General features: G+C 34.0%; 2 protein-coding genes and 1 pseudogene across 3 annotated transcripts; 1 reads left to right on the top strand and 2 right to left on the bottom strand.

Annotated features, from left to right (window-relative positions):
• Positions 1-15: 15 nt before the first annotated feature.
• On the bottom strand, positions 16-5,699 carry LOC111278597 (protein BIIDXI-like). The gene is made up of 3 exons (XM_022865205.2): positions 5,477-5,699; positions 1,936-2,436; positions 16-839 (listed from the first exon to the last, which is right to left on the bottom strand). Exons 1-3 carry the CDS (start codon positions 5,562-5,564, stop codon positions 247-249), a joined length of 1,182 nt encoding a protein of 393 aa, XP_022720940.2. The 5' UTR covers positions 5,565-5,699; the 3' UTR covers positions 16-246.
• Positions 5,700-11,286: 5,587 nt separating this feature from the next.
• LOC111278094 (potassium channel KAT1-like) lies at positions 11,287-16,490 on the top strand. 2 transcript variants are annotated; one of them, XM_089764842.1, is made up of 12 exons: positions 11,287-11,711; positions 11,778-11,985; positions 12,067-12,282; positions 12,391-12,546; positions 12,651-12,708; positions 12,803-13,120; positions 13,546-13,785; positions 13,999-14,097; positions 14,193-14,225; positions 14,315-14,500; positions 14,578-15,250; positions 15,479-16,490. In XM_089764842.1, the coding sequence occupies exons 2-12, from the start codon at positions 11,807-11,809 to the stop codon at positions 15,619-15,621; spliced, it is 2,301 nt and encodes a 766-aa protein (XP_089620968.1). In that variant the 5' UTR covers positions 11,287-11,711; positions 11,778-11,806; the 3' UTR covers positions 15,622-16,490. The 2 variants fall into 2 exon arrangements, with proteins under 2 accessions (XP_089620968.1, XP_089620967.1); XM_089764841.1 differs by having other exon boundaries at positions 11,287-11,985.
• On the bottom strand, positions 16,017-24,012 carry LOC111278454 (mannosyl-oligosaccharide 1,2-alpha-mannosidase MNS3-like; annotated as a pseudogene).
• Between the last annotated feature and the right edge of the window lie 337 nt (positions 24,013-24,349).

Below are 24,349 nucleotides of genomic sequence, written 5' to 3'. Positions count from 1 at the left end.
ATCCAAAGAAAAATCTGGAAATGCAACTTAATCCATTCTCATTTCTCAAAGCAAAACTCACAAAGAAAGAAAGAAAAAAAATGCTATTGTAACAGCACTAATGCACCGATCTCATCAGAAAGAAGATACCATACAATAGAAACTTGGGATATTTTTGCCTCTAATAGCAATTACCATGCCTTAAAATGAAAACCTTGCACATATATAGAACGCATAACATGACCATTATAACAAAGTTATCCAACTCTAAACCAAAACCAGAAGGTACGCCCAAAAAGCAAGTCCAAGCCCTAATAATGCCCGGACCTCATTTCTACTGGACCCTGAAAACCACACCCGAACATCGTCCACCACCGGACCACACAGTGAGCTCATGTCATCGGTTCTTGTATTATAATACACACTGTAGAAGGCGATACGTGTTCTCTCGGCCTTGGCTGTGAAGTTGACACTAGCAACTTGGAAGGTGGAGTTAGAGTCAGGCGTGTAGTGAAAATTTTGAGCCTGATCTCCTGCCAAGGCCATAACAGCTAGTGGTTCCTTGCATTTGTCCCTAGCATGGCCCAAAGAAAAGGTCAAGCTGTATAGTTTGTCTGGTGTGGTTTCGACCATTTGAGAAATGATGCCTTCCTTGCCTGAGACTAACTCCACGGCACGTTTGCCTTCTGGGACTGCATAATGGTTGGAGTCAATGTATCGAACCGCCCTGATTGATTCGACCATCCATCCTGGTACCGGTGATGTCTCTTCGTCAAGGTTGGTTGGAAGCAGGACACCAAGAGATACATTTTGGAACATCCAAGGGCCAAACTCAAAGCCACTGTTAACTACTGCATTGTCTGAAGAAAACACAGCAGCAAAGAGAACCCAATCAACGACATGAAAAAAACATTCCTCAGACCATTCATTCTGGTTCTTCGAGACATAGAAAATACAAAGCAAATGGCGTTTCCCATAGCACACTAGTGCGAGGATTATAAATTTAACATATGTTCTTGAACCCAAACCCCGCTACCTTGAAAAAATTGCTGAAATATCATTGTTGGGATTTGTCAATGTAGTCCAAGCAAGAATTGTGTTTAATGAACAATCAATCATGAAAAGGATCTCCAAACTTTCATTTTTCCCAACACATGCATCAAATGTACAGTAAGAAAAAGTACACAAGATTAAACATATGCGTGTAGAACAGTGTGACCACATTTAATTGGACATCTCGAATATGAGCAACGTATACCTACTTTCTAGCAACCACCACGTGACAAAGACGAAAGGAAAATAGGCTTTAATTTCACAAATGTCTACCATTGGGTATAGCTTTAATTTATTGATGATCCCTTATTCGCACAAAAGTTGGTAGCCGCGTTGACAGCAGTCTTATTATTTCAATGCAGCTGTCTGGTAGAACCAAGTTTCCTAAGGACTACTATGCTACTGCTATGTAATGGCCTGACCTAACCCTATTCATCATTTTTTTGTTTTGCATTTTGCTCCTATTCCTATTCAGGGGAGCTGTATACCTTGGCTCATCTACTTCTAGCTAAGAAAGAAAACCAGGACAATTCCAAGCTGATAGAATTTTCCGGGGTTGGATCCACCATTTTCGTGTCCAGGAATGGGATCCAGATCTCCCTTCAAACTGAGAACTTAGGCTAATATCCCCTACTTTTTTTCTACCATTTTCATTGTCCAATGACCTTTGAATTTCTCGTTACCTCACTTAGACAAACAATGGACCCCAACCCAAGCCGACAATTTTGAGACTAACCCCTCCATACGATAAGTATAAGATTCACATGTCTAATGGACCCACAGAAATCACGCATGCCCAGAGGTAAAACGTGAATGGAAATGAAAAATAAACAAAAGTCAAGATTAAAAAGAAAAAAGAAAAAAAAGAAAAGGAAATTTGTTGGTTTTTTTTTTCTTTTTTACCTTTGAGTTTGTCAGGAGTAACAAGATTTTTTATGGCAATATCATCAATAATGGGGCCACATTCTGGGTCATCTTCCATGCCCGGGTTCCTAAAAATCAACCGCACTTTATCCTCCTCCGCCTCGAAAGAAATCGAGTAGGGGTCCCATCCTTGCACATTGTACAATGTCTGGAGGTCTACCATATGCGATGCAGGTGGCACGGACACGTTCAATGATTCCAGCTGAGCGCACGTGCGGGCCGCACTGAAAGTAACTGCGTACGTGGACCCTTTCTCAACCGTCAGTTCCTGGCTGATCTCCGCGTCGTTGCCCAATCTAACGGCGTGCCTCCCTCGGGGCACGATGAGGATCATCCCGCCGCTAACTTTTTCCCCGGACGATACCAGCTCCACCTTGCCGTTGGTTCTCCAGCTGGGGACCTCGGCGTGCCCATCCGATATTGCCTCGCTTGGTAAGCCATTAGACGGTAGAGTCTCGAAATCTCCATTTGCTACCAGTCCTACAAAATAATTGCGACATTGGGAAATTCAAATCTAATTGTACCGGCAAAAATAGATGTAACATTTTTTTTCGTTTAACATTAGTTGAATTCTTTTCACATGTTTTTAGTATTTATTGCACAAATATGAAAAAATTTTGCTCCCACGAATTATTACTACCAAGGCAAGCGTGCCTAACCGTACATGTGCGCATTCGGTTGACAACAAAAATAAATTCAGAAAATAAGTACAGCACATTAGCAGATACACTTCATTGTCACCAAAAGTGTTTTGATGGTTAGTAGACCCTTGTTGGCCCATAAAGATCTTGCCATATCTAAATTGAAAAATAAAAAATAATATACAAAAAAAATTATTTCATTGTATTTTAAAATTTGATTTAACTGACGTATATAATGATCCTTAAAAGTAATAATTAATATATTTATTGATAGATAAAATTAATAATTTAAAATATAATATAATGATATATCATAAATTTGATACGAATATAAAATATAAATATAATGTGATTTAAAATTTTAATTATAATTATCAATGAATTTAATACAATAAAAAAATATTTTATATTTTATATCAATAAAAATTATAAAACATAATTTTAGTATAAAAAACAAAACATATAAATGATTTTTAATATTTTACCTAGCATAAATACATCAATCACCAAATCTACCTCCTAACACATGATCTATTTGTATAATATTAAACTTTTAATTTCAATAATTAATATTCAAATTTTGATAACACAATTATCAAAAATAAAATATTAAACAAATTTAAATTTTAAATCTTAATATTTATATCCATTTCTTTTATTTCTAAGCTTCAATTTCTTTCATATATAAAAAATTATGTCATTCATCAATAATAGAATTTTTAATTTACACACCCATATATATATATATATTTGTGTATGATACACGAAGACGTGGGTATAACATATACTGCTAATATATTAGTACTCAATTAAAAATGAAATCCTAGGGTTATTTAAAACGTGTAGCTGAATCTACATTTACGCAATGTAAGGCAACCAAAAAGCTAATAGGAAGAGAACAAGTCCTTGGATAAGCTTATCTTTGTTGCTCAGTCTCAAAGTGGGAGGAGAGTTCATGCCCTGATAAAACGACGAAATTTCGTCACGAAAAAAAAAAAAATGAAGAGAGTAATACCGCTGCCAACAAACTCGCAAGGAACAAGCTGCAAACAAAATCAAAGCTATCGTTTCCGAATAGGGACAAAAAATAGGTGTTGATATGAGAAGGCCGTGAGACTGGTCCCACCCAACTTGAACTATAGGCCTGAGGTAACCGTGTGGGCCCTACCCATCATTTCAGCCCTTCATTTTGTCACCTCTATTCCTCTCTACTTTGATCAATCAAACTAAAGTTAATAAAAAATGGTAGAAATGTGTGCCCTTTTTTTTGGGTTTTGGCCAAGTGAAGTGTGTCTTCGCTGTGACTGTGAATCTTTGATGGGATGAGCTGGAAATTTGGGTGATGCACTACGAAGACAAGGATTTGCGGAAAGAACCCTTGTCGTTTTTTAAAATTAAGATAAAAAAGAATAGATATTTGGCGGGAATATGACCCTTTTTGATCATTTCACTCACCTTAAAATAAGGGGAAAAAGAAACCTTAAAGACCCATTTGTCAAACTCCTTATTCTCTTCTATTCTACTATCTTACAGTCTTATACCCATCAACACCTCTCACTTTTTGACATTGCCAAGCTCCTTTTTCTCTTTCTTTAATTTCCTCTGATGCCCTTGTCAATCTTTAAAAAAATCTAAAAATAAATAAGTGGCTCGATTCTTGAATTAAATAAAATATATCATATTCAATAATTTAAAAAATAATAACGATAAGATGTACGTTTGATATGATCCTAACAGTTCATACCAATGTTCGAATGAACCTATCAGTTCTAATGTGGTTGGGTGGCACTAATAACTTCCAAGCCATCCAGCTTGGGCTTAAACTTTAGCTAGTAGCAGTCACTACTTTGGCATGGGTAAATACTATAGCTTTCGCCCAATTGACCACCTATGGCTCGTGCAAAATGTTAGAACCCCACAAGGTCGACCGATAATGTAGGCGACAATGACTGGGAAACGAATTCATCTAATCCATCGAATTAATTATGGTGCTGTCTTTCTATTTAAAGCTTCCTCACTTTAAAAAATTGATGGAATCTTCTAAGAAATAATAAGCATTTTAGAGTAGTAGCATGCTTCCATGCTTAGTGGGAAACGGTTTCCAGGAATCACTCAAATTATTGTGGGACAGAGGCAAAAAGCCTGTTTCAAATTATGAACAGTCACTCACTGATCATTACACACTTTGAATTTAGAAAAGAAAAAGAAAGAAAAGATCTAAGTCCTTTGGACACATTTAAGGCCCACGTTTAGACTTCTAAAATAAAAATCAAATCAACTTGAGTTGTGCAAAGTTATTAAGGGACAAAACCCCTATAGTGGCTCCATTGGAGCATAACTAAAGCTCACTCTTTACTGAAAGTAGACAAGTTCTGGCGGTGATTTAATGGCTTTATCGAAGAAAATAAAAAGTAATCGAAGAAGAAGATTTACAGGAAACTGAATGGAATCGTCACTGAAATATATGGCATTAAAAATGTGGTCTGGTAGTATAAAAATCGTGAGCCTTTTAATCGCTATTTCGAGGAATGACAAAGAATGGAAGAACTAAACATGTTAAGCATTTCTTCAAAAAAAAAAAAAACCAGTTAAGTAAAATCTAATGCTACTTGTAATAATAACTGTTATGTCAAAAACATAAAAGCGGAATAACCATCCAAATCTCCTACATCATATAACAGTTTTACCAAAGTAAATGTAGCTAATGTAATGAACAGATCTCAGAACATAACAAAAACCCATGATCCAGAAGCAATGTAAGAACTCGAAAAGATTGAAGAAAGAGAAATGAAGTTTTTGTAAGTAGCTAAGTTTGACAAAGAAAGAACAGAGAAAATAATATATGCAGATGGAGAATGGAGGAAAGAGATAGTACATACCATCTTCAGCTAGTGTTATAGTGGAGAAATGAGCAAAGATAAGCATAACAAGGAAGACCCATTTCCTTCTTGCGGAGCTCTCAGCCATCTTCTTGGCCTAGTATCCTTCTTTCTCTTCTTTGACAAAGGCTTGCAGTCTCTCTCTCTCTCTCTCTCTCTTTTTGGAGTTGCCTCTTTTTTTTTTATTTGCTTACTCTGTTTTGATGAGTGAGGGCAGGGAGGCAGGCCAGGCAGTGTCCTTTTATCTTAAGATTCCAGTACTATATCGTCTTTTGTACTATCTTTTCGAGTTAAGCACTTACAGTGTTTGAGCGTGATTAACTTGACAGAAAGGGGAACTTTTTTTCTAATATTTTGATTTGAAGAATAAAAGAAAAAGGTTCACCTTGTGTGCTGCTTATTTCCCACCAGCCACCACGAATAATAGAGAGTTTAACTCGGTGTGTTCGAGTAAGGATGAAAAAAATATTGAAAAATTTAAAATAAAATTGAAATTTTAATGTTTGATTTCGTTTGAATTAATTTTTTATTTGATTTAAATATTAAATTTAAATTAAATTTTGGATTAAAATGTAAAAAAATTTTAAAAAAATAAAATCGAGTTGAATTTTATATTTTTATTAATTTATATATTTTTTAAATTTTTATAAAATAAAAATAATTATTTTATGTATAAATTTATTTAAATATATTAAAAATTTTATTAAAATAATCTATAAAAATAAAAGAATTAAATTAAAAAAAAAAGTTTGATTTCAAGATTTAAATCCAACGGACACTATTTTTGTTAGGTAGGATCAAAGTTTTGTTTGAAGAAGCTAATATTGGTAGCCAGAGTATTTTAATTATAATTTTATAATTAGTTAATCATAATAAAATATTATATAAGAATTCACTGCTTAAAAATATAAGTTCTATATATATTTTTTATAAATTTTATATAATATTAAATTATAAATAATTAATTATATTATGATAATTATAAATTATATGTTTCGTTGTTAGCATACAATCTAGCTTTTTTGTTTTGTATTAGTTTTCAGATACTCTTGCATTGCAATATCAAGGGAAAATGCATGACACAGAAACTGAAGCGTTGAGGCTTTAATCAAGTAATTATATCTTCAATGCGTACCATATATAGAAGTGTGAAGGGGGTAGGGACCCGTTTGACATCTCCAAATCTTAAGCGGGGCCTTGGAAAGGAATAGGCTAATTTACAAGTCAAAGTCGTAGGTCGGGTTTGGCAAGGAGCTGGTGAACAGGTCTGACATATGCTCGTATTTGAGTTCATATTAAGTTTACAGAAGACCAAATCACTTCAAGCTTTCGGCGCATGACGTTAAATTGCCTAATCCAAAGTCTTGCCCAAGGAATTATAAAGAACAGGCCTTTCAAAAAAAATATAACTACACAGGCATAGAGAGCCGGGCAGATGAAAGCTTAGCAGCACTTTCCACTTTTGGTTTAGTAATTAAGAGGCTTTGAAAAAACCATGTAGGCGTAAATTCTAATCTCGTTTTTTCTTTTTTTTTTTCGTTCCTCCTTTGAATTAAAAAAAAATAAAGGCCTCGAAAACAAAGCTAAGGATCTTAGCAAACTCCAAAAAGGCATGCCAAACACAACCAAACCCATGTTTAGCGTCTCATTTATTCACTATTTGCATTCAAAATTTTCGATTGAGAAACCCTAAAGTTCTCCTTATGTAGTATTTTTTAAGAACCATCAAGTCAGGAAGTAGACTATCCAGCTAGGAGAGAAGGAGCTACGATTACTTTTAATTTCAAACATTACTAGAATTATGAAGAACTAATGCTGAACAAAGATCAATCCCTTTAACATTGCGATTAGCAAGTAAAAGCAATTGTCATTGAAATGGAGAATTTTCATATATAGAGCCTATTTTGCATTAATGCACTTTAATGATTGCATGAACTAATAACAAATGATTTTCAAGATTGATTAAGTTGGTCGATCAGTAAGTGTTTTAGATGACATTTTCTTTTTCTTATCTTTTTCCCTGAATTTTTAAATAACATCTTTATCCTCGGGTTGGTTGATAGTTAACTCCACTTGTGTGCTTATTTACATAAATCTTAGCATATCAATTAAAATGCAGTAAAGAGGAAATGACATACATACATACATATATATATATATATATATATTACAAAGAAAATCAAAATTGATAAGAAAGAATTTGCAAGTGTTAAAAAATTTAATTACAACTTGAGAAAATTTACTTTTCAAGAAAGATGAACAAACTATTTAAGTTAAATTCAAACTCGATATAAGCTTTTTATGTATGGATAATTGTTAATATGTTGGATTTTTATACATTCTTTGAAATAGAAATTCAAATTGACAAAGAGCGAGAAAGAAATCTAATTAATTGCTTCTCATTTACATCAACACCAAGATATGTTACATCACCCCTCTTAGTACTTCTAGTGCTTTTAAATAGCATATTTTTAGACGGTAATCGTCTTTGCTTGGTGGAAATATATTCTAATATTGAAGCCGTAAAGAATTTGATAAACCAAAGGAATGTGTAGTTTATTCTTTTCGGGTCAGTTTCATATGGTCCTTGATTCGACTAATCTATCCCTAAAACCAAAGAACATAGTCAGACTCGAACAATGAAACCATTAATTTCCCAAGACTAGAATCTGACTATGTTCTTCTTTCCATTGTCAGCAGTACTTTGATTTCGTTTCAAAGTCTATAACCAGCTGGTCATCATTGTTTGAGTTATTTGTTAGAATTCAACAACGCTTATAGATTCTAATGAGAAACACGATTCCATCTATTGTTGTTTGGATTCAAATTTGCTTATGATTCAACAAAAAATAATTTAGAGTATTCAATTTTATTGATCAAATGAAAATATCACACCACACGATGATTAAAATATGACCTTAATCACATAGAGAAAGTTTATATCAAATTTCCCTCTCCTGATGAAGAGAAAAACTTTCATGAAATTTTATAAGTAAAATTCATAAAATTCTTTATTAAAAATGAATAAATAAAAACTAAAATTGAAAATCAAAATCCATAAATTAAAAAATTTTATCACATAGATCAAATGTATAAAATTTTAAAAAAAAATTAATAAATTTTGATATATTTATTAAATAGATATTTTTAATAAAAATATTACTAAAATTTTTACTGTTGAATAAATATTAATTAAATTTAAATTATAGATATTTTTTTAATAATTTTTTTACATATTACTAATTTTCATATTAAACTCTATTAATCTATCAATTTATTTCACGTGAGTTTTATCCTCTAATGAAGGGCCACATGTTAGACAGATTTTTATAAGGTTTGGATAATTTAATACTTGGATCATTGTTAAATACAGGACCACTGCTTTAATCTTTCCCCGTGGCCTTCCTTTGATCACAAGAACTTTCTTTCTTTCCTTCTTTTCACTCTCACTTAAAATTTTCGTTTTTAAGTTGTTTTCAAAGGTAAGATTGATTGTAAGACTAATAATAATCATGTAATTGAGGCATACAACTACTTAAAGATGAAGTGACAAAGCAGTTTGAAATTGGTACTTTTAGTAGTCACATGAAGTTTGGTGTTGCTGTTGGAAAGCAATTAGGTTTATATCGTGAGTCCATGAACCAGATTTGGTGGTATTTTTTTATCATTAATTTTCCAAACAAAATTATATAATACATTACTCCACATCAATATAAGTTCATATAATTTAAATTATATCACGTAATCACATTATTAAAAAAAATAATCATTTATTACACATTCAATGCATAAATTTATTAAAAAAATATTTAATGACATCAAATATGAGGTGTCATAAATGATTAACCTTTTTAAATAATGTGTTATAAATATTTTATTTCAATAGAATCATTCATGTGATATGTAATAAATAATTAATTTTTTTCAATAATGTGATTACATGACATTATTTAAATAAAATATATATATGAAATAATACGATCCTTTCTCGTAGTTTTTTTTTTTTTTTTAATTTTATGGGATTTTCTCAAAAGATATTAATTAATTAATTTCCTGTTACTGCCAAAATACTTTTAAGCAAAACAGAGGAACACTGTACTGTCCATTTGTTATCTTTATAACCAACTTATTCTTTTTTCTAATTTATTTTTAAACATTTTAATTGTAATGTAAATGATGTTTATCTATAAGCTGTCTTCATGAATTTTTTTTTTGTTGTTTTTAACACTTTGATTTGTACCCTAACTTCCACCACAAATCTCTAATCTTTGTTTTGTCCTATGTCGTGTGATATGTATTTGATGGGAAACTAGATAAATTTCTATCCTTTTTCGAATCTCTTGTCATTTTTTGTCCTATATATGTTTTTCCCCCTCTTATGAAAGAAAAAAAAAAAAACAAAGACTATTACCTTTTCATGACTCGACACCTTTTCTCCAAGTGGCTGCTTAATCATCCACGTCATCCAAGTCTCCCTGAGTAATAGGATTTTTCTCACGAGGTTCATGGGGTTGCCCCTACCAAACTCAACTCGATTCGAGAGCAGATAGCGGAACAAAGCAAAAGCAAATGGAAAGCAAAGTCTGGACTCAAAAACAGAAAAGAGAAAAACAGTTGAACTAACAAAAAATATCCCATTGACCATTGCTTTGATTAATCGTTAAACCCCAACTCACGTGCCATAAACAGTGCAAAATTCTACTTTATTTATATTCGCCTTTATCACTCACAATTTCTAATAGATTTTCAGATATTAATAAGTTTGCCTTTTGCTTAAATCACTCCAAGATATTTATTTAGCAAAATGCACTTAAGTTAGAGACAGACCTTGTCAGCCATGTGTCATCCATGGTTGATTTTGAACTCATCAAACATTATCTATTATCCAACATCCAACACGCAGTAAAGAGAATTGTTCATGCATTTTTATTTTTGCAATGTAAATGGATTGAAGAAAGAATAGAACAGTAAAACTTGCAAGAGGGTCAGTAGCACTAACCTCTATTGGGAAACCCAAAAGAAGAGGAAGGTGCAAACGACGTCGGTTTAGTTCCCTCTCCAATTCTGCGAAAGTGGGCTTTAATGAGTTGGTTGGATCTGCCAGTTCCTTGACCATAAAGAGAGAATCTTTCTTTCACCACTTAGAGAATCTTTCTTTCACCACTTTTCGGCTCTGCTTTTCTTTTAAGCCTAACAAAATTTTGACACTTCTTCCGCAGTTGACTGGCGTCAAATGCAATCATTAAAGACGATCACGCAAAAATGAATCCGAGAAGTAGGCAGAAAATTCTTCTATTTGATAAATATCAGAATTTAGATAGAAGAAGCAAAGATGCAAATTATCATCAAATGATCAAACACAGAAAAAAAAAAAAAAAGAGGTCGGCAAAAAAATTTAGATAATGATAATGCGTTGGCTGAAGCTGGAGAGAAAAAAGGGTCAAAGCATATAAGAGAGAGAGAGGAAGGGGTTGGGGAAGTTGGATTATAAGGCGGGAATGCATTTTCAAGCTTAAGGTTATGATTGCGTGAAAAAAATAAACTTCAGCTTTTACTAGGAAGGAGAAGTGGGGGATGGTATTGAAATCGGATTTTTTTTGGAGATGTTTAGCAAAAATAGTTTCATACCTGTAAGCAAAGATTTGATTGGAACACGTAGCATCCATAAATGAAAACATCCTCCACCATTCTTCTACGGCAGTCTGGTCATTCTCTGGATTGTAAAGTGAACACCAAAACAATTTTCACTAAAATCCGTCCTGGCAAAAAAGCCTTGTCTATATATTATACGCACCTTCACATTATTTGCTGAGCTCCCATTACCGCCAGCTGCACCATTTCACCAGCAGAAGCACCATTACTGTTGCCATTACCTTCATTCATTCGCATCTCTCTCTCTCTCTCTCTCTCACTCTCTTTCTCTCCTATCATTTTCTTTCCCTCCGAATTTTCATCGCTGCAAATGGCAACTGCATTGCTGCACTCCCATGTCTCCCACTTACAGTGCTTTCCATTTTTGCAGTCATTCTCCTTCGTCTTGACATGCTTTTCTTGATCCTTGTTTATTATTCTTGTCCAAACAAGATGCAAAATCTGCCTCAGCCTTTTCTCACTTTCACTTCCACTCATATTGATGTATCAGTTGCTCAAGCTTGTACATTCATTTCAAACATATCAGGAGCAAATTGACATTAAGGTTATAAAAAGGAAACTAAACCCGTGTCCCTCTTCACAGGTTCGCTATATATAACCATTTCTTTGACACTTAACCCAGCCGGAAGTTTAACAACCTCTATTGTAGGTGTAGCCTCCAGGATTCAAACAACTAAGATGTCATTTTCCTGTACCAAAAACTTCTTCCAACGGTTCTGTATTGATAAATTTCAAATGGTCAGTGCCATTCATGGCAGTTTCTTCTCAAGTGATCTCCTTCCATCACTTGGGGCCAGAATTAACCAGGAGACCAAGATACATAGATACATAATTTCCCCTTTCAACCCTAATTATAGGTGATGACCATGGCAATGGTTTACTCAAATACTTCTTTCAATTTATCAAAACTTCTCCTTATGTCCTATTCCTTATTACAGGGCCTGGGAGATGTGGCTGGTTGTTCTAGTCATTTACTCTGCCTGGATCTGTCCATTCGAGTTTGCATTCCTAACTTACAAGCAAGATGCAGTTTTCATTGTTGACAACATTGTCAATGGCTTTTTTGCTATCGACATCATTCTTACCTTCTTTGTTGCATATCTCGATAGCCAATCTTATCTCCTTGTTGATGATCCCAAGAAGATTGCCATCAGGTAAATAAGATTTTGCAGCATTTGATCACAAAGGCCTTTTCAACTATTTTATATACTATTCGAGCAACAGTTAATGAGCTTTCTTCATATGATCCATCCAACATCTAGGTACATATCTACCTGGCTTGCCTTTGATGTCTGTTCCACTGCTCCATTTCAGTCCCTCAGCCCCATGTTCACAGATCATGGCAGTGAACTTGGGCTCAGGCTACTCAACATGCTCAGGCTCTGGCGCCTGAGACGAGTCAGCTCCCTGTTTGCAAGGTTTATAATCAGATTCAAACCCATGCCTTTTCTTTTCTTCAAAATTCTTAGACTGTTACAATGGGAGAACCACGATATTTACTTACAGGTTTGCCTTCCTTCAGACTAGAGAAAGACATCCGGTTCAACTACTTCTGGACTCGATGCACCAAGCTCATTTCTGTAAGCCATTGAAACTTCCTCTTGTCTCACTTCTATCAGAAATACTGCCTCAGTATTTGAAAAATGGATAATTTTCCTCTCGGATTGGTTTCAGGTGACCCTTTTTGCAGTACATTGTGCTGGATGCTTTAACTATCTGATCGCAGATAGATACCCTGATCCTTCAAGAACCTGGATTGGTGCAGTATACCCAAATTTCAAAGAGCACAGTGTCTGGGATAGATATATAACTTCAATTTACTGGTCCATTACAACACTCACTACAACTGGTTATGGGGACTTGCATGCTGAGAATCCAAGAGAGATGCTATTTGATATCTTTTACATGTTGTTTAATTTGGGATTAACAGCTTACCTCATCGGGAACATGACAAACCTGGTAGTTCACTGGACAAGCCGGACCCGTAATTTTGTAAGTTCCCTTGCGGCTTTCAAGCTGTTTGAAATCATCATTAACTGCCAGGAGAACTAAACATAGAAAATAAGTTCTACATGGACCAAAAAGAATTACCCATCACAATCAACAGTTCTAGCATAACCCCACAATTGTTGCAGAAAAAGTTCATTTTTGTAAGACATTGTATCTACCCCACAATTTGACAATTTTGTATGAAAAATTTCTAGGTAAAAACCAGCTTAAAGGTAATGTCAAGATTCCTTGCCATTGTATGACATCAAAAATCATATATGAATGCTCAGTCTTTTGCAGTAGCTGATTTGAGCATTACATTCTTCCAGCCCCTTCTTCAGATTTAACAGTATTTTCATTTGACAAGAATGTCATCTCTAGCCTGGGAGTGCTAATGACAAGAAACATTTACCTTTTTGGTGCTACAGAGGGATATAGTCAGAGCTACTTCAGATTTTGCAACACGAAATCAGTTGCCCCACCGCATACAAGATCAAATGTTGTCACACATATGCTTAAGATTCAAAACAGAAGGACTGAAGCAACAAGAGACCCTAAATAGTTTGCCAAAAGCCATTCGCTCAAGCATTGCACAGCATCTCTTCTTCCACGTTGTGCAGAAAGTCTATCTCTTCCAAGGAGTTTCTCATGACTTCCTCTTTCAGTTGGTAATACTTCACATGTCTAACTATATTTCTCCATATCATTCTTCATCCATTGTTCTCCCTTAAGGCAAAAATAGTATCTTAAATAAAAAGCCCAGAACTCTGGTGAGATCCACAAATTTTGGTGTATATTGCGCAATGGTACACATATATCACTTTTTCTTCGAATTTCATTTTCACAAGATGCTAACGCAATTTACTACTACTCCATTAAAGGTTTCAGAAATGGATGCTGAGTATTTCCCACCCAAAGGAGATGTCATCCTGCAGAATGAAGCCCCGACAGATCTTTATATACTTGTCTCAGGAGAAGTTGTAAGTAAGCTTATTTTGATGTCTGCATAACAAAAAAAAGTAAACAATACCAATTTCTGACATTAATTTGATGACTGGTTGATCCCTGATTGCAGAACTTAATCTCCCACGCAGATGGACATGATCAGGTATAAGATATTATTTTAACATCTATAATATTTTTCCTTTATGGTAAAAACAGTACAAAAAATTTTACATGTCCGTATGTGATGTACAGGTTATTGGAAAGGTAGCTGCAGGGGATATGTTTGGAGAGGTTGCAGTTCTATGTTATAGGCCACAGCCATACACGGTTCGGACCACCGAGCTTTGTCAAATACTACGACTGAATGGAACTTCACTGATGAACACCATACAAGTAAATATGGAAGATGGATGTGTTATAATGCATAATCTTTACATGGTAAATATCATATTAGACAACTTCTGTAGTGATGGAACACTTATTAAACAACATGAAGTGATGGTTTTTTATTGCAGAAATTGAACGGGCTTAAGAGCAACAGCTTTAACAAGCACAATATAGATCCGGGTTTGACATGCAATAAATGGCTTGGGGGAGGAGCAATGAAAGGAAGTTGTTTGGATGCAGGATTTGAAGATCAACCACAGAGAAATACATCTACGAAAGAAGCAATAGACGTAGATTTGTTGGGATCAGAGGCTATAGAGAAGAGTCAAACAGGTAGATTTCCAATGAATGGAAATTCAACAACAGAGGATGGCCAAACAGCTCTCCATGATGCTGTTTGCAAGGGGCATATTGAAATGGTCAAGGTTTTGCTCGAAAGAGGAGGAAGTGTAAATAAGCCAGATGTAAGAGGAAGAATGCCAAAAGCATTGGCAGAACAGCGGGGAAACGAGAGCATACATGAGCTCTTACTGAGTTATGAAAACAAAAGAAAATTAGATGAACATAGGATAGACATTATCGGGACAGAAACAGCAGATGAACCGCAGAATAGTCAGATCAAACATAGAAGTGGGGCCCAAAATTTCTTCAATTCACTCAGTTATAGAGAGGAAATACTACCGACTAAGAAAAGAGTTACTATTCACATGCAGTTCCAGTGCAGCAGCAGTACATCAAGTAGACAACATGGAAAGTTGATACTCCTACCTGATTCAATACAAGAGCTGCTCAGAATGGCTGGTAAGTCTGACCAGAAAAAAGCACTTGAAAATAAACCTGAACATATGGGGAAAACAATTATAAATCAACTTCAAATGTGACTAGAATCCAAATAGATTAAAACAAAGAAAAAAGAAAAAAACGATAAAGGGACTTTTAAACCAAGAACAGGAACCAGAAAGCCACTTTAGTATGATTACCTGCTTTTGCTCTATTCATTTCTCATTCTATAACCTTGTGAAACTGCAGGGGAAAAGTTTGGAGGCTACCCATTCATAAAAGTCGTTAATGCTGAGAATGCAGAAATAGATGATATACATGTCATTCGAGATGGTGACGATCTGTTTCTCCTTCAAGATGAAGGTGAAAATGTAGATATAAGTCTGACCTGATGAAACTAAAAGGGCAGTCATGAATAGATGCAGACAGTTTGTAACCTTTAGGGAATGCCAACGATAATAAAATAATAACAAAAATATAACAGCATCAGTTGATTTGGGAGTCAAAATTGAAATTATACTGTTAAATCAGAGTGGTCCATCACATATGGTCATATCTCACTCACTATTTTGGTGGGCAAAACCCCAGCCACACAACCTAAAAAAATGTCTATCAGAACAAATACATGTGACAATCCTGTCATGATTTGGTGGGCCAAGTAAATACCAACATAAGCGTCTAAGTGCAGATCAATCCATTGATGAGTTGAACACATGTAAAGTTAAGCCACCGCCTTTGGTAAACCGGGGTCCTGGGCAAGTAGGCACGGACTGCCCTCAGAACAAGATTATCTACCAAACAATGTTAAAGACAAATGTACTATGTGCCCAGGCCAAGAGACATCCAGTGGTATAACAGAGCTATCCCCAAAGAGCAAGTATAAATACTTCAACGTTTACACCAAGGAAAAAAGTCTCCATGTTGTCTCTTCTTTGAGAAGGTGACATCATCTAAGGAAGTGTATCCGCCGGAATCCACCTTTGTGTATTTCTCAAATGACTCAAAGATGTGCCAACCCCATTCACAATATCTGCAATGCAGTGTATTAGAAAAAAAAAAAAAGGGTTCCACACATGTGCATTGGTAGACATAGAAATTAAATAATAGGAAAGAGAGACTAGAAACAAAAGAACTAAAAGAGTATAAGTTTGGTTCAAGTAATGCGATACAATGCAATACAAACAAGGATTCAACAGTTTCATGAAGCAACAAATTGTGACGGTCAGCATGTTTGATTATTATGTCATTTACATATTCTGAACTCTTATTTCCACCGTCAAGACCACCTTCAAAATATTCCTGTTTCAATCCAATCAAGTCAGCAGATCATTACCTATCATAATTATACAATATGCAAAAAAAGAGTGGTCTTATATAAATGAATAAGCAAATATGAATCATTTCGGTGCACACGAAAATTAAGTCGATCCGATACTGTTTTCAAGAAACTAGTTAACCGAAAACAACTATCTTTAGTATGGAAGTATGCAATTTCAGGAGCCAGACCAGTGAAAGTTACTGAATACATCTCAAAACATGTCTTGGCTAAATCTTCTGCAAGTTTCAAGTTTTCCAGGTCTTCAAATGTAAGAAGGTTGTCCTTCATAGCTTTCTCCTTTATGACACCTTTAGTAGCACCAAGAGCAAGAGTACCACGCAAAAAAACACACCTGGTAAGTACAGTAAAATTACTTTCACATCAATGAAGGATGTTTTCACGAAAGTCAATAATTAATACAGAAATGTAACTTACGCATTCATGTACATGAACAACTACAGCTGTATTATATTAGAAACGCTGTGGTGGGAAGAACTCTTCCACTTACTAACTGTTTCCTAGCACTAGTCAGCACGATAGTTTTGAAAAGAAAAAACCTCCAATCTACAGTATACTGCTTTGGAGGTGTGAGCTAATAGCGTAGTTTTGATGGAAAGCCAATAAGTTTTGATGCCAAGGAAAGAGAATAAAACTTCGCCTTCCCCGGCGATTGAAGGTTTATCGGAAGGAAGAAGGAAACCCCTTGTTGAACCCATAGGATAGACCCAAAGAAAATTCAAAGAGTGGGCTTCATATTTAGGTATCTAAGGAACATTTAGTATGAATTTCATAATATTGGATGTGTGGAGACTAAAGTCCTGGTTTGCTTAACACAATAATACACGCTTCTTTCAAGAAAATGAGGAACAAAAGAAAAAAGTGACACCATATTCTCAAGTTTACAAGCCTAGACCTTATGTCCTAGAAACACAGCACGTGGTAGCTTAACCTGAAAAAGATTCTAACTCTATCAATAGTAGGAAGGCAGGATGAGGGAAAATTTAACATCTATCACCTAAAATAAAGAATTAAAAATTTCCATTTAGCTGGGTATTCCTTAAAACTCAAGGATTAAGAGAGCACCACATGCCAGGCGCTCCATTTTTGCACTAAAAGCTCCCCTGGATCCATAAGGCAATTCCCTCGCAAAAACCAGTTCATTTGGCTGATTTCCAAACAAGCGTCTAACACCCCTCATATCATATAGACATGTGAAATCACCACCCTGAATAGCTCATTGCTGTAGCCACACTTTAATTAGGCACTCATAATAGCTATCACCTTTAGATCCCAGTCTAATATTTTCTCCACTAAATTCACCAGAATAAGGGCTGCATTTCATGGTAAGATGATAAAGAGAATAAAAAAATACTCACCAGAATGAGGGCTAAACTTAGTAGGAAGGTGATATCAGGACTAGATAATCATAAATAAATAATTATCATGATGATGACAATGATGATAAGTATAAAACGATGTAAATGGCAGATAAAGCATATTGACATCAATCAATCATTTTGGAAGTTAAGATTTATAATTGAACAGTCTTAAAAGATTCTCATTGATCACATTTTTGGAAGTCATAAAAGAAATAACACAATTACAAAAAGGGAAAATATCAAGCCACCTCTTCTTACATGATCTTGTAAATCATTTGCAGCTAACAAAGAATTCTTCTTTCTACCCGTGCAATGATAAGTTGTGCACACGTAGCCTAAAAAACTGTTTCGTCTCCATCACAGAGTAGATTGTGAACACATGAGACCAATTCAATCACTAGGAAAAGATCTCCCAGTAAAACAAATTGTTACTAAGCTACACTAAGTCAATAAGCAAAAAGAACTTCTACCATATAACTAAAAGATGAAAATTATTTCAAACAATCTACTATGTCACGTTGTCATTGCCCTGGGTCTAATGTCACATCCAGCCAACGACAATACCAAAGTATTCAAACTTTATTCCATATCTACCGGTTAGGTCAAGTAAATGACAAGCATATCTAAATTCAAAAAGAGCGCAAGCCATCACACTGCTTTAGCCAAACAGGAAATCTGTAGATAACCTTAGCTTGCTGATGGTCAATCTAAAATTTAAAACAATTGAAGAAAAAATGCAACAGGAAAAAGAAAACAATAAAGGCAGAGAAAGAAACAAGAAACAAAGAAATCCACATGTTTCGGCCATCCAAAAAAGGTAACAGAAGAAAAAAAATTCCATTGATATAAATGAAAAACCTAGTTATGACATTGTTTTCTACTGTGTTTGATGACTAAAGTCAGTTATCCAAGCAAAAGAAAATTTCCATCAACCTAAACTCGGCAGGCTAGAAAATCCTAAAATGAAAAAAAGAAATACGTGGCCATTTAAAGTAATAATGATGGCTAGTGTGGCATATTTGAAGTGAAAGAAACACACCTGATGTATATAGGTACTAGTCTTTCCACCTTCGGCAGAGTTTTCAAATGCGCTAAAACCTTCATCCCTTCTGTACTATACTTTGGATCACCAGAAATTGCACTGAGGTAATTGAACTCAAGCTGTAAAGTGGAAACTTCTAAAGTACTACTCAGTCGATCAGGAGCTGGACAAGTTGAGGAATCACGTAGCATGACATCACTGAAAGGAATGGCAGTTGGACAGGAAGTAAAAGCAGATAGCAGACGATCAGCCAAGTTCCTTGCAATGGCTAGATAAATAGTGGGTTTTGGCCCCTTGTGTGCTGAGATCAGGCCTTGCCCCCCGCCCCCCCCCACCAACTTAAATGATATGCACTCAATAGACCACCCAAAACACATTGTGGTTTCAAATAAATTAACTTCCCCTTTCTGACTAATCCTTTCTAAAAGGTGCGATTCCATCCACGAGGCTACTTCAGAAACAACTTCATCTAGAACTATTATCATGGCAGTATCAAGAGCGTCTACAACTGTAGCACCTAGACCTCCAAGTCCATCAACTCATGCCGGCTCAGTGGCATAAGCTCATCTTAACCCATTGCGAACTGTTTATAGCCGGACCATGCGTGAGTTAAAGACTCCTTTACATTTTCTTGCCTAGCATTCCATTTTTCTTCAACATTAGGCTCGCTTGATTTACCAGTAAAATTACCATAAGTAACTTTTTCATCCAGCGATAATCGAGGAGGAAGCTAATGCAGACTACTTGAAAATGAAAGAAATAAGCTAAGACTGCCAAATATTTAGCAATCTAGTTAGAAATTTTAGCCATTTTTTTCCACCATGAGCACATCAGGCAATTCAGTAAATAGGCTGTCAGTGGTTAACTGTTAAAACTGACTAGGAATAAGTATAACAATTAGTTATGCTCCAAACACCAAATTAAAATGAGATTTCATACATCAAGCAATTAATTAGTGATGTGAAAAATGAATTTGTAAAACTTAATATGCAGCACGCATTGTAGACACTCCAATCTGCCTAGGGTTCTACTTATTTCTATTAATTAAAAAAATAAATAATAAAAATAAAAAATTAAGAAAACTTTAAGGAGGTTGGATCTATTTAGGATTGTTTCTTTGGGGTTGTTATCATAATTGAAGTGGGAATTAAAAAGGGAAATCAAAATCCTGTTGATATAGGGTTCTTTGGATTAGAACCCTATAAATACAAACCCTAATCAAGCCTCATCACACAACAAATCAAAGACAAAAAAGCAAAGAGAAAAATACACACAAGAAAGTAGAAAAAATACACGGCAGAAGGAAAGGAGATTAGCAAAATCAAAAAAAAAATTTGAAGATTTTTTTCTACAAAAAATCTGGGAAATCCCAAGATTCCAGGGATGTTTGAATTTTCAACATGTTTTTTAAAATCCGTTGAAGATTCCTGTAAAATTTGAATTTTTGAAAAACTTCCGATGAACCAACCTAGATTCCGACAAAATTTTCTAAAATTTGACGAAAAGTCAACTGAAGTTCTTCGGATTTAGAGAAAGAGAGAGAGAAAAGGGAAAAAGAGAGACGGAGTAGAGAAAATCTGAAGAAAAAGAGATTTTTGGCTTATTTATACCTTACCAAAACAACACTGTTTTCGCCTTAAGCATCCCTCAAGATCCACACCTTTCCATTCGAGTAACTTGACCCGAGCACCAACCTATTTTATCAAATTGCGTCCCAGCCAAATCTTTCTGTCGAGTTGAGCCTCCAAGCCTCGTCTCAAGCCGCTTTCTATGTCTATAGCAAAGCCTTTTAGTCGTTGAGTCGAGTCATTTTTTATTTTTTTTTGTTTATTTATTTATTTATTAGTATTTTTTGCATGATTAAATTTTAAAAAATAAAAATAAAATATTTTTTGAAAATAAATACTAATTATCCAATAATGAAATTTTTAGAAATTTCAAAAGGTAAATTTTTATAAATTTCCTAGGTGAGAAATTTTTTCTAAATTTATCCCAAATTGTGAAATAATTTAGATAAAATTTTAATAACAGTAATTAATATTTATTTTCCAATAAAAAAAGAAAAAAATAATAATAAGTTAAAATAAAAATTTTTGGTTGAAAATATTTGATAATTATTCAATGATTAAATTCTTAAAAGTTTTAAATGGTAAATTCTTAAGAAATCTATAGGTGAGGAATTTATTTAAATTTATCCTAAATGGTGGAAGAGTTTAAATGAAATTTCAAGAAAATAATTGCCATATTATTTTTTTTCTAAAGACAAAAAAAAATCTAAATTCACCCAAATGATAAAAAATTTAGAAATTAAAAAAATTTCTAAATTCATCCAAATGGTGAAATTTTTAAAAATTAAAAAAAGAAAAATATATTTATAATTTGGCCCAAATAATAAAATAATTAGATATATTTTCAAAAGAAATAAAAATTTAATTAAACATTTTTTTACGACGGTGCCTCTTTAAGAAAACAAATTGGATTCTTGAATACTCTTAAAGTGAGAAAATATTTTAAAGAATTCTATCAGATTGATAGAGAATCTCAAGAATTATTTTCAATATTTAAACTTTAAAACTTATAACCATTATAATCAAGACTTTAGGATAATTTAAAATAGTATCATCCTTAGAATGGGCATGTGGGGGTACTATAACCTTCCTCATATGTAACCAAACTTTTGAACCCTATTCTGATTAGTAGATTAGAATATATTCTTTTAAGTACCTTTAGTCAAGCTTAAAAGCTTTTTAAAAAAATAGATTCATTACGTGACCAATCATACTTAGTTAAAAAAGATTGGTGGTAACTCAATTTGTTAAGTCTAGCTATAGATTTTCAGATCTATATGTTATGACAATTTAACGACTCCACTAGAGACCACTATAGAAAGTCAGGCCATAACAATTTTAAATTTATCTTATCCTGTTAATGGTTTTAAAGTGTAATGATTAAATCATTTGATTACTAATTTTTTTTATCTTTTATATTATTTATGGAGTTTGAAAACCTATATGTTCCTTCAAACACACTATCACATGCATTTACATTACATGAGCTCTACATCTAGGCTTCGTCTCTCTTAGAAGGGAGTAAAGTACCTATACTCTTATGAGACGATAATCTCTATAATAGCTAGCAAAATACTCTTACTCAAATTGAATTCTTTAAGTTGGTAGCTTGTGATGGGTGAGGATTAAAATATCTTACTAGTTTGTGATGGACAATGATGTAAGGAATAATTTGAAAACTTTTAGTGGTCAAAATGACCTAACCCTATATATAATCTACACTGAATAGGCCATTCTTAAGATAGAGCCTTTTTTATTCATTGATAGATGTAACCCGAAGTTAAGACATAAGAAGGAACAGTTTGTAATCTAACCATTTTATTTGTTTGACTTTGTGTATTTGTATTATCATGTCATGCATCATTTTCTTTGTCATATTTAACATTATGCATTTGCATCATTTTTATATAGGAAATATTTGTCACATATCAGATCTCATACATGCATCTATAGAAATATACTAAGTATATTACATACATACAACATAAACCATAGCATTTTTAATACAATAGTAGTACTCAAGATTCAAGGATAATTACACCAAGTAAGAACCCAACACAATTAATTCACCAATACAATACAAGAGCCCAAGCTAGGCAAATGGAATAAGAAAATTTTAATCATCTCGAGAGGATAGAGAAGGCCTGAAAAAAGCTTAAAGGGGAGTTGAGTAAGATTCTGTAATCCTTGAATAAATTAAATAAGGGAAAAAGTGTAAAAAAAAAATACTAGCTTGCAAGACCATCCAATACAAGATGTGGCTAACCTTTTATACCCTCTTAGTTTTGAGCCACATTAAGCCCAATCCACATAAGATCTACCACCACAGTAGTTCACAGATCGTGTAGGGTATACATATCCCAGAATACCATCATCTTTAAATCTCGGGCAGTACCAGAGTTATGAATTCTATCTTTATTGAGAAGGTAGTGAAACCAATCTAGGTCTCTAATTTGGATGATCCAAAAGAAAAGAAAAAATTAAATCCAAAAAGGGATGAGTTATTAGAGAATTTAATAGTTGATAGAAAGATGAATATATTAGAAGAAAGGTTATTAACAATGGAAATAATTGGTTTTTATGATTTTGTAGATGCTGTTAGACCTTATTTAGTCCTAAATGCCGTTATTCCTTTAAAGTTCAAGGTTTCAAAATTCGAGAAGTATGATGGTACAAAGTGCCCAAAGACCCATAACACTATGTATTGCTGAAAGAGGGTTGTTTATGCCAATAATGAGAAGTTGTTAATGCATGTATTTCAAGATAGCTTTACTAGCTATGTTGCTAGGTGGTATGTCCAACTAGATAGAACCCACATCTAGTCTTGGAGTATTATGGCTTGTGACTTTATTAGTCAATGCTGGCATATAATAGATTTAGCTTTTGATTGTCTTTCCTTATAGAATATAGAAAAAAAGGTAACTGAATCAATCAAAGAGTATGCTCAGAGGTAGAGAGACATAGCTACTCAAGTATAGCCTTTTCTAACTAAGAAAGAGACTAGAGTGTTATTTGTCAGCACTTTAAAATCTCTCTATTATGAAAAGATAATAGAGAATGTAATAAAAAATTTCACCGACATGGTGATCTCAAGAAAAATCATTGAGAATGCCATTAAGAATGGTAAATTAAAAAAAAAGAAAAGTTTCCATTAAGAAAGCCTTAAAGAAAAAATAGATTAAAGCTCAAGCTTTGAGCTTTGATAGACAATAATTTGGGGGTTATCAATCTTATCCACCACAAACTTACTCCCTATATTACCCTGCAGTGAATAATGCTTCATCCTACCCATATCAACATACTCTATAGCCATCTTACCCTCTGACCTATCAGTCGACTTTCAAACTTTAAACTGTTATATACAATCCTAATACTCAACCTCATACAAGACTTCAGACCTGCCTTGCTAGCCTAATAGGTGGTTCATAGGAATAACGAATTACTTGAGAAAAACTCATATTTGATTTAGTCTCCATAACTTATACGGAGTTATATCGAGAGTTTTACAATAATCATTTGATTGCCTCTAACCATCTGGAGCCACTCAAGCCATCCTATCCCAAGTGATATAATTCTATCGCTTATTGTGACTACTATTATAAAATTGCTAGTCATTCCATGAAAAATTACATTACTCTAAAACATAAGGTTCAGCAATTGATTAAAGATGAAATGATAAACTTTAATACATAAAGGGTAACTACACCTAATGTTGGTGGTAATCCTTTGTCTAATCGCAATGTGAATGCTCTAAGTGATGATCAAGAGCGTCATATAAAAAAAAGGTGAAAGAGATCAAGATACCTCTTAGTC

Source organism: Durio zibethinus, chromosome 8 (genome assembly GCF_047325235.1).
Source record: "Durio zibethinus cultivar Kanyao isolate XHJ-2024 chromosome 8, ASM4732523v1, whole genome shotgun sequence".
Classification (NCBI taxonomy): Eukaryota; Viridiplantae; Streptophyta; class Magnoliopsida; order Malvales; family Malvaceae; genus Durio; species Durio zibethinus.
Note: the sequence above shows the minus strand (reverse complement) of the source record. Positions and strands in the feature narration are given on the sequence as shown.

Coding starts and splice junctions, on each gene's coding strand:
- LOC111278597 (XM_022865205.2), bottom strand. CDS start 5,564: ATGGCTGAGAGCTCCGCAAGAAGGAAATGGGTCTTCCTTGTTATGCTT. Junction 2,437..5,476: donor TATAACACTAGCTGAAGATG/GTATGTACTATC, acceptor ATTATTTTGTAG/GACTGGTAGCAAATGGAGAT. Junction 840..1,935: donor TACTCCTGACAAACTCAAAG/GTAAAAAAGAAA, acceptor TGTTTTCTTCAG/ACAATGCAGTAGTTAACAGT.
- LOC111278094 (XM_089764842.1), top strand. CDS start 11,807: ATGTCATTTTCCTGTACCAAAAACTTCTTCCAACGGTTCTGTATTGAT. Junction 12,547..12,650: donor GTCAGCTCCCTGTTTGCAAG/GTTTATAATCAG, acceptor GCCTTCCTTCAG/ACTAGAGAAAGACATCCGGT. Junction 15,251..15,478: donor AGAGCTGCTCAGAATGGCTG/GTAAGTCTGACC, acceptor GTGAAACTGCAG/GGGAAAAGTTTGGAGGCTAC.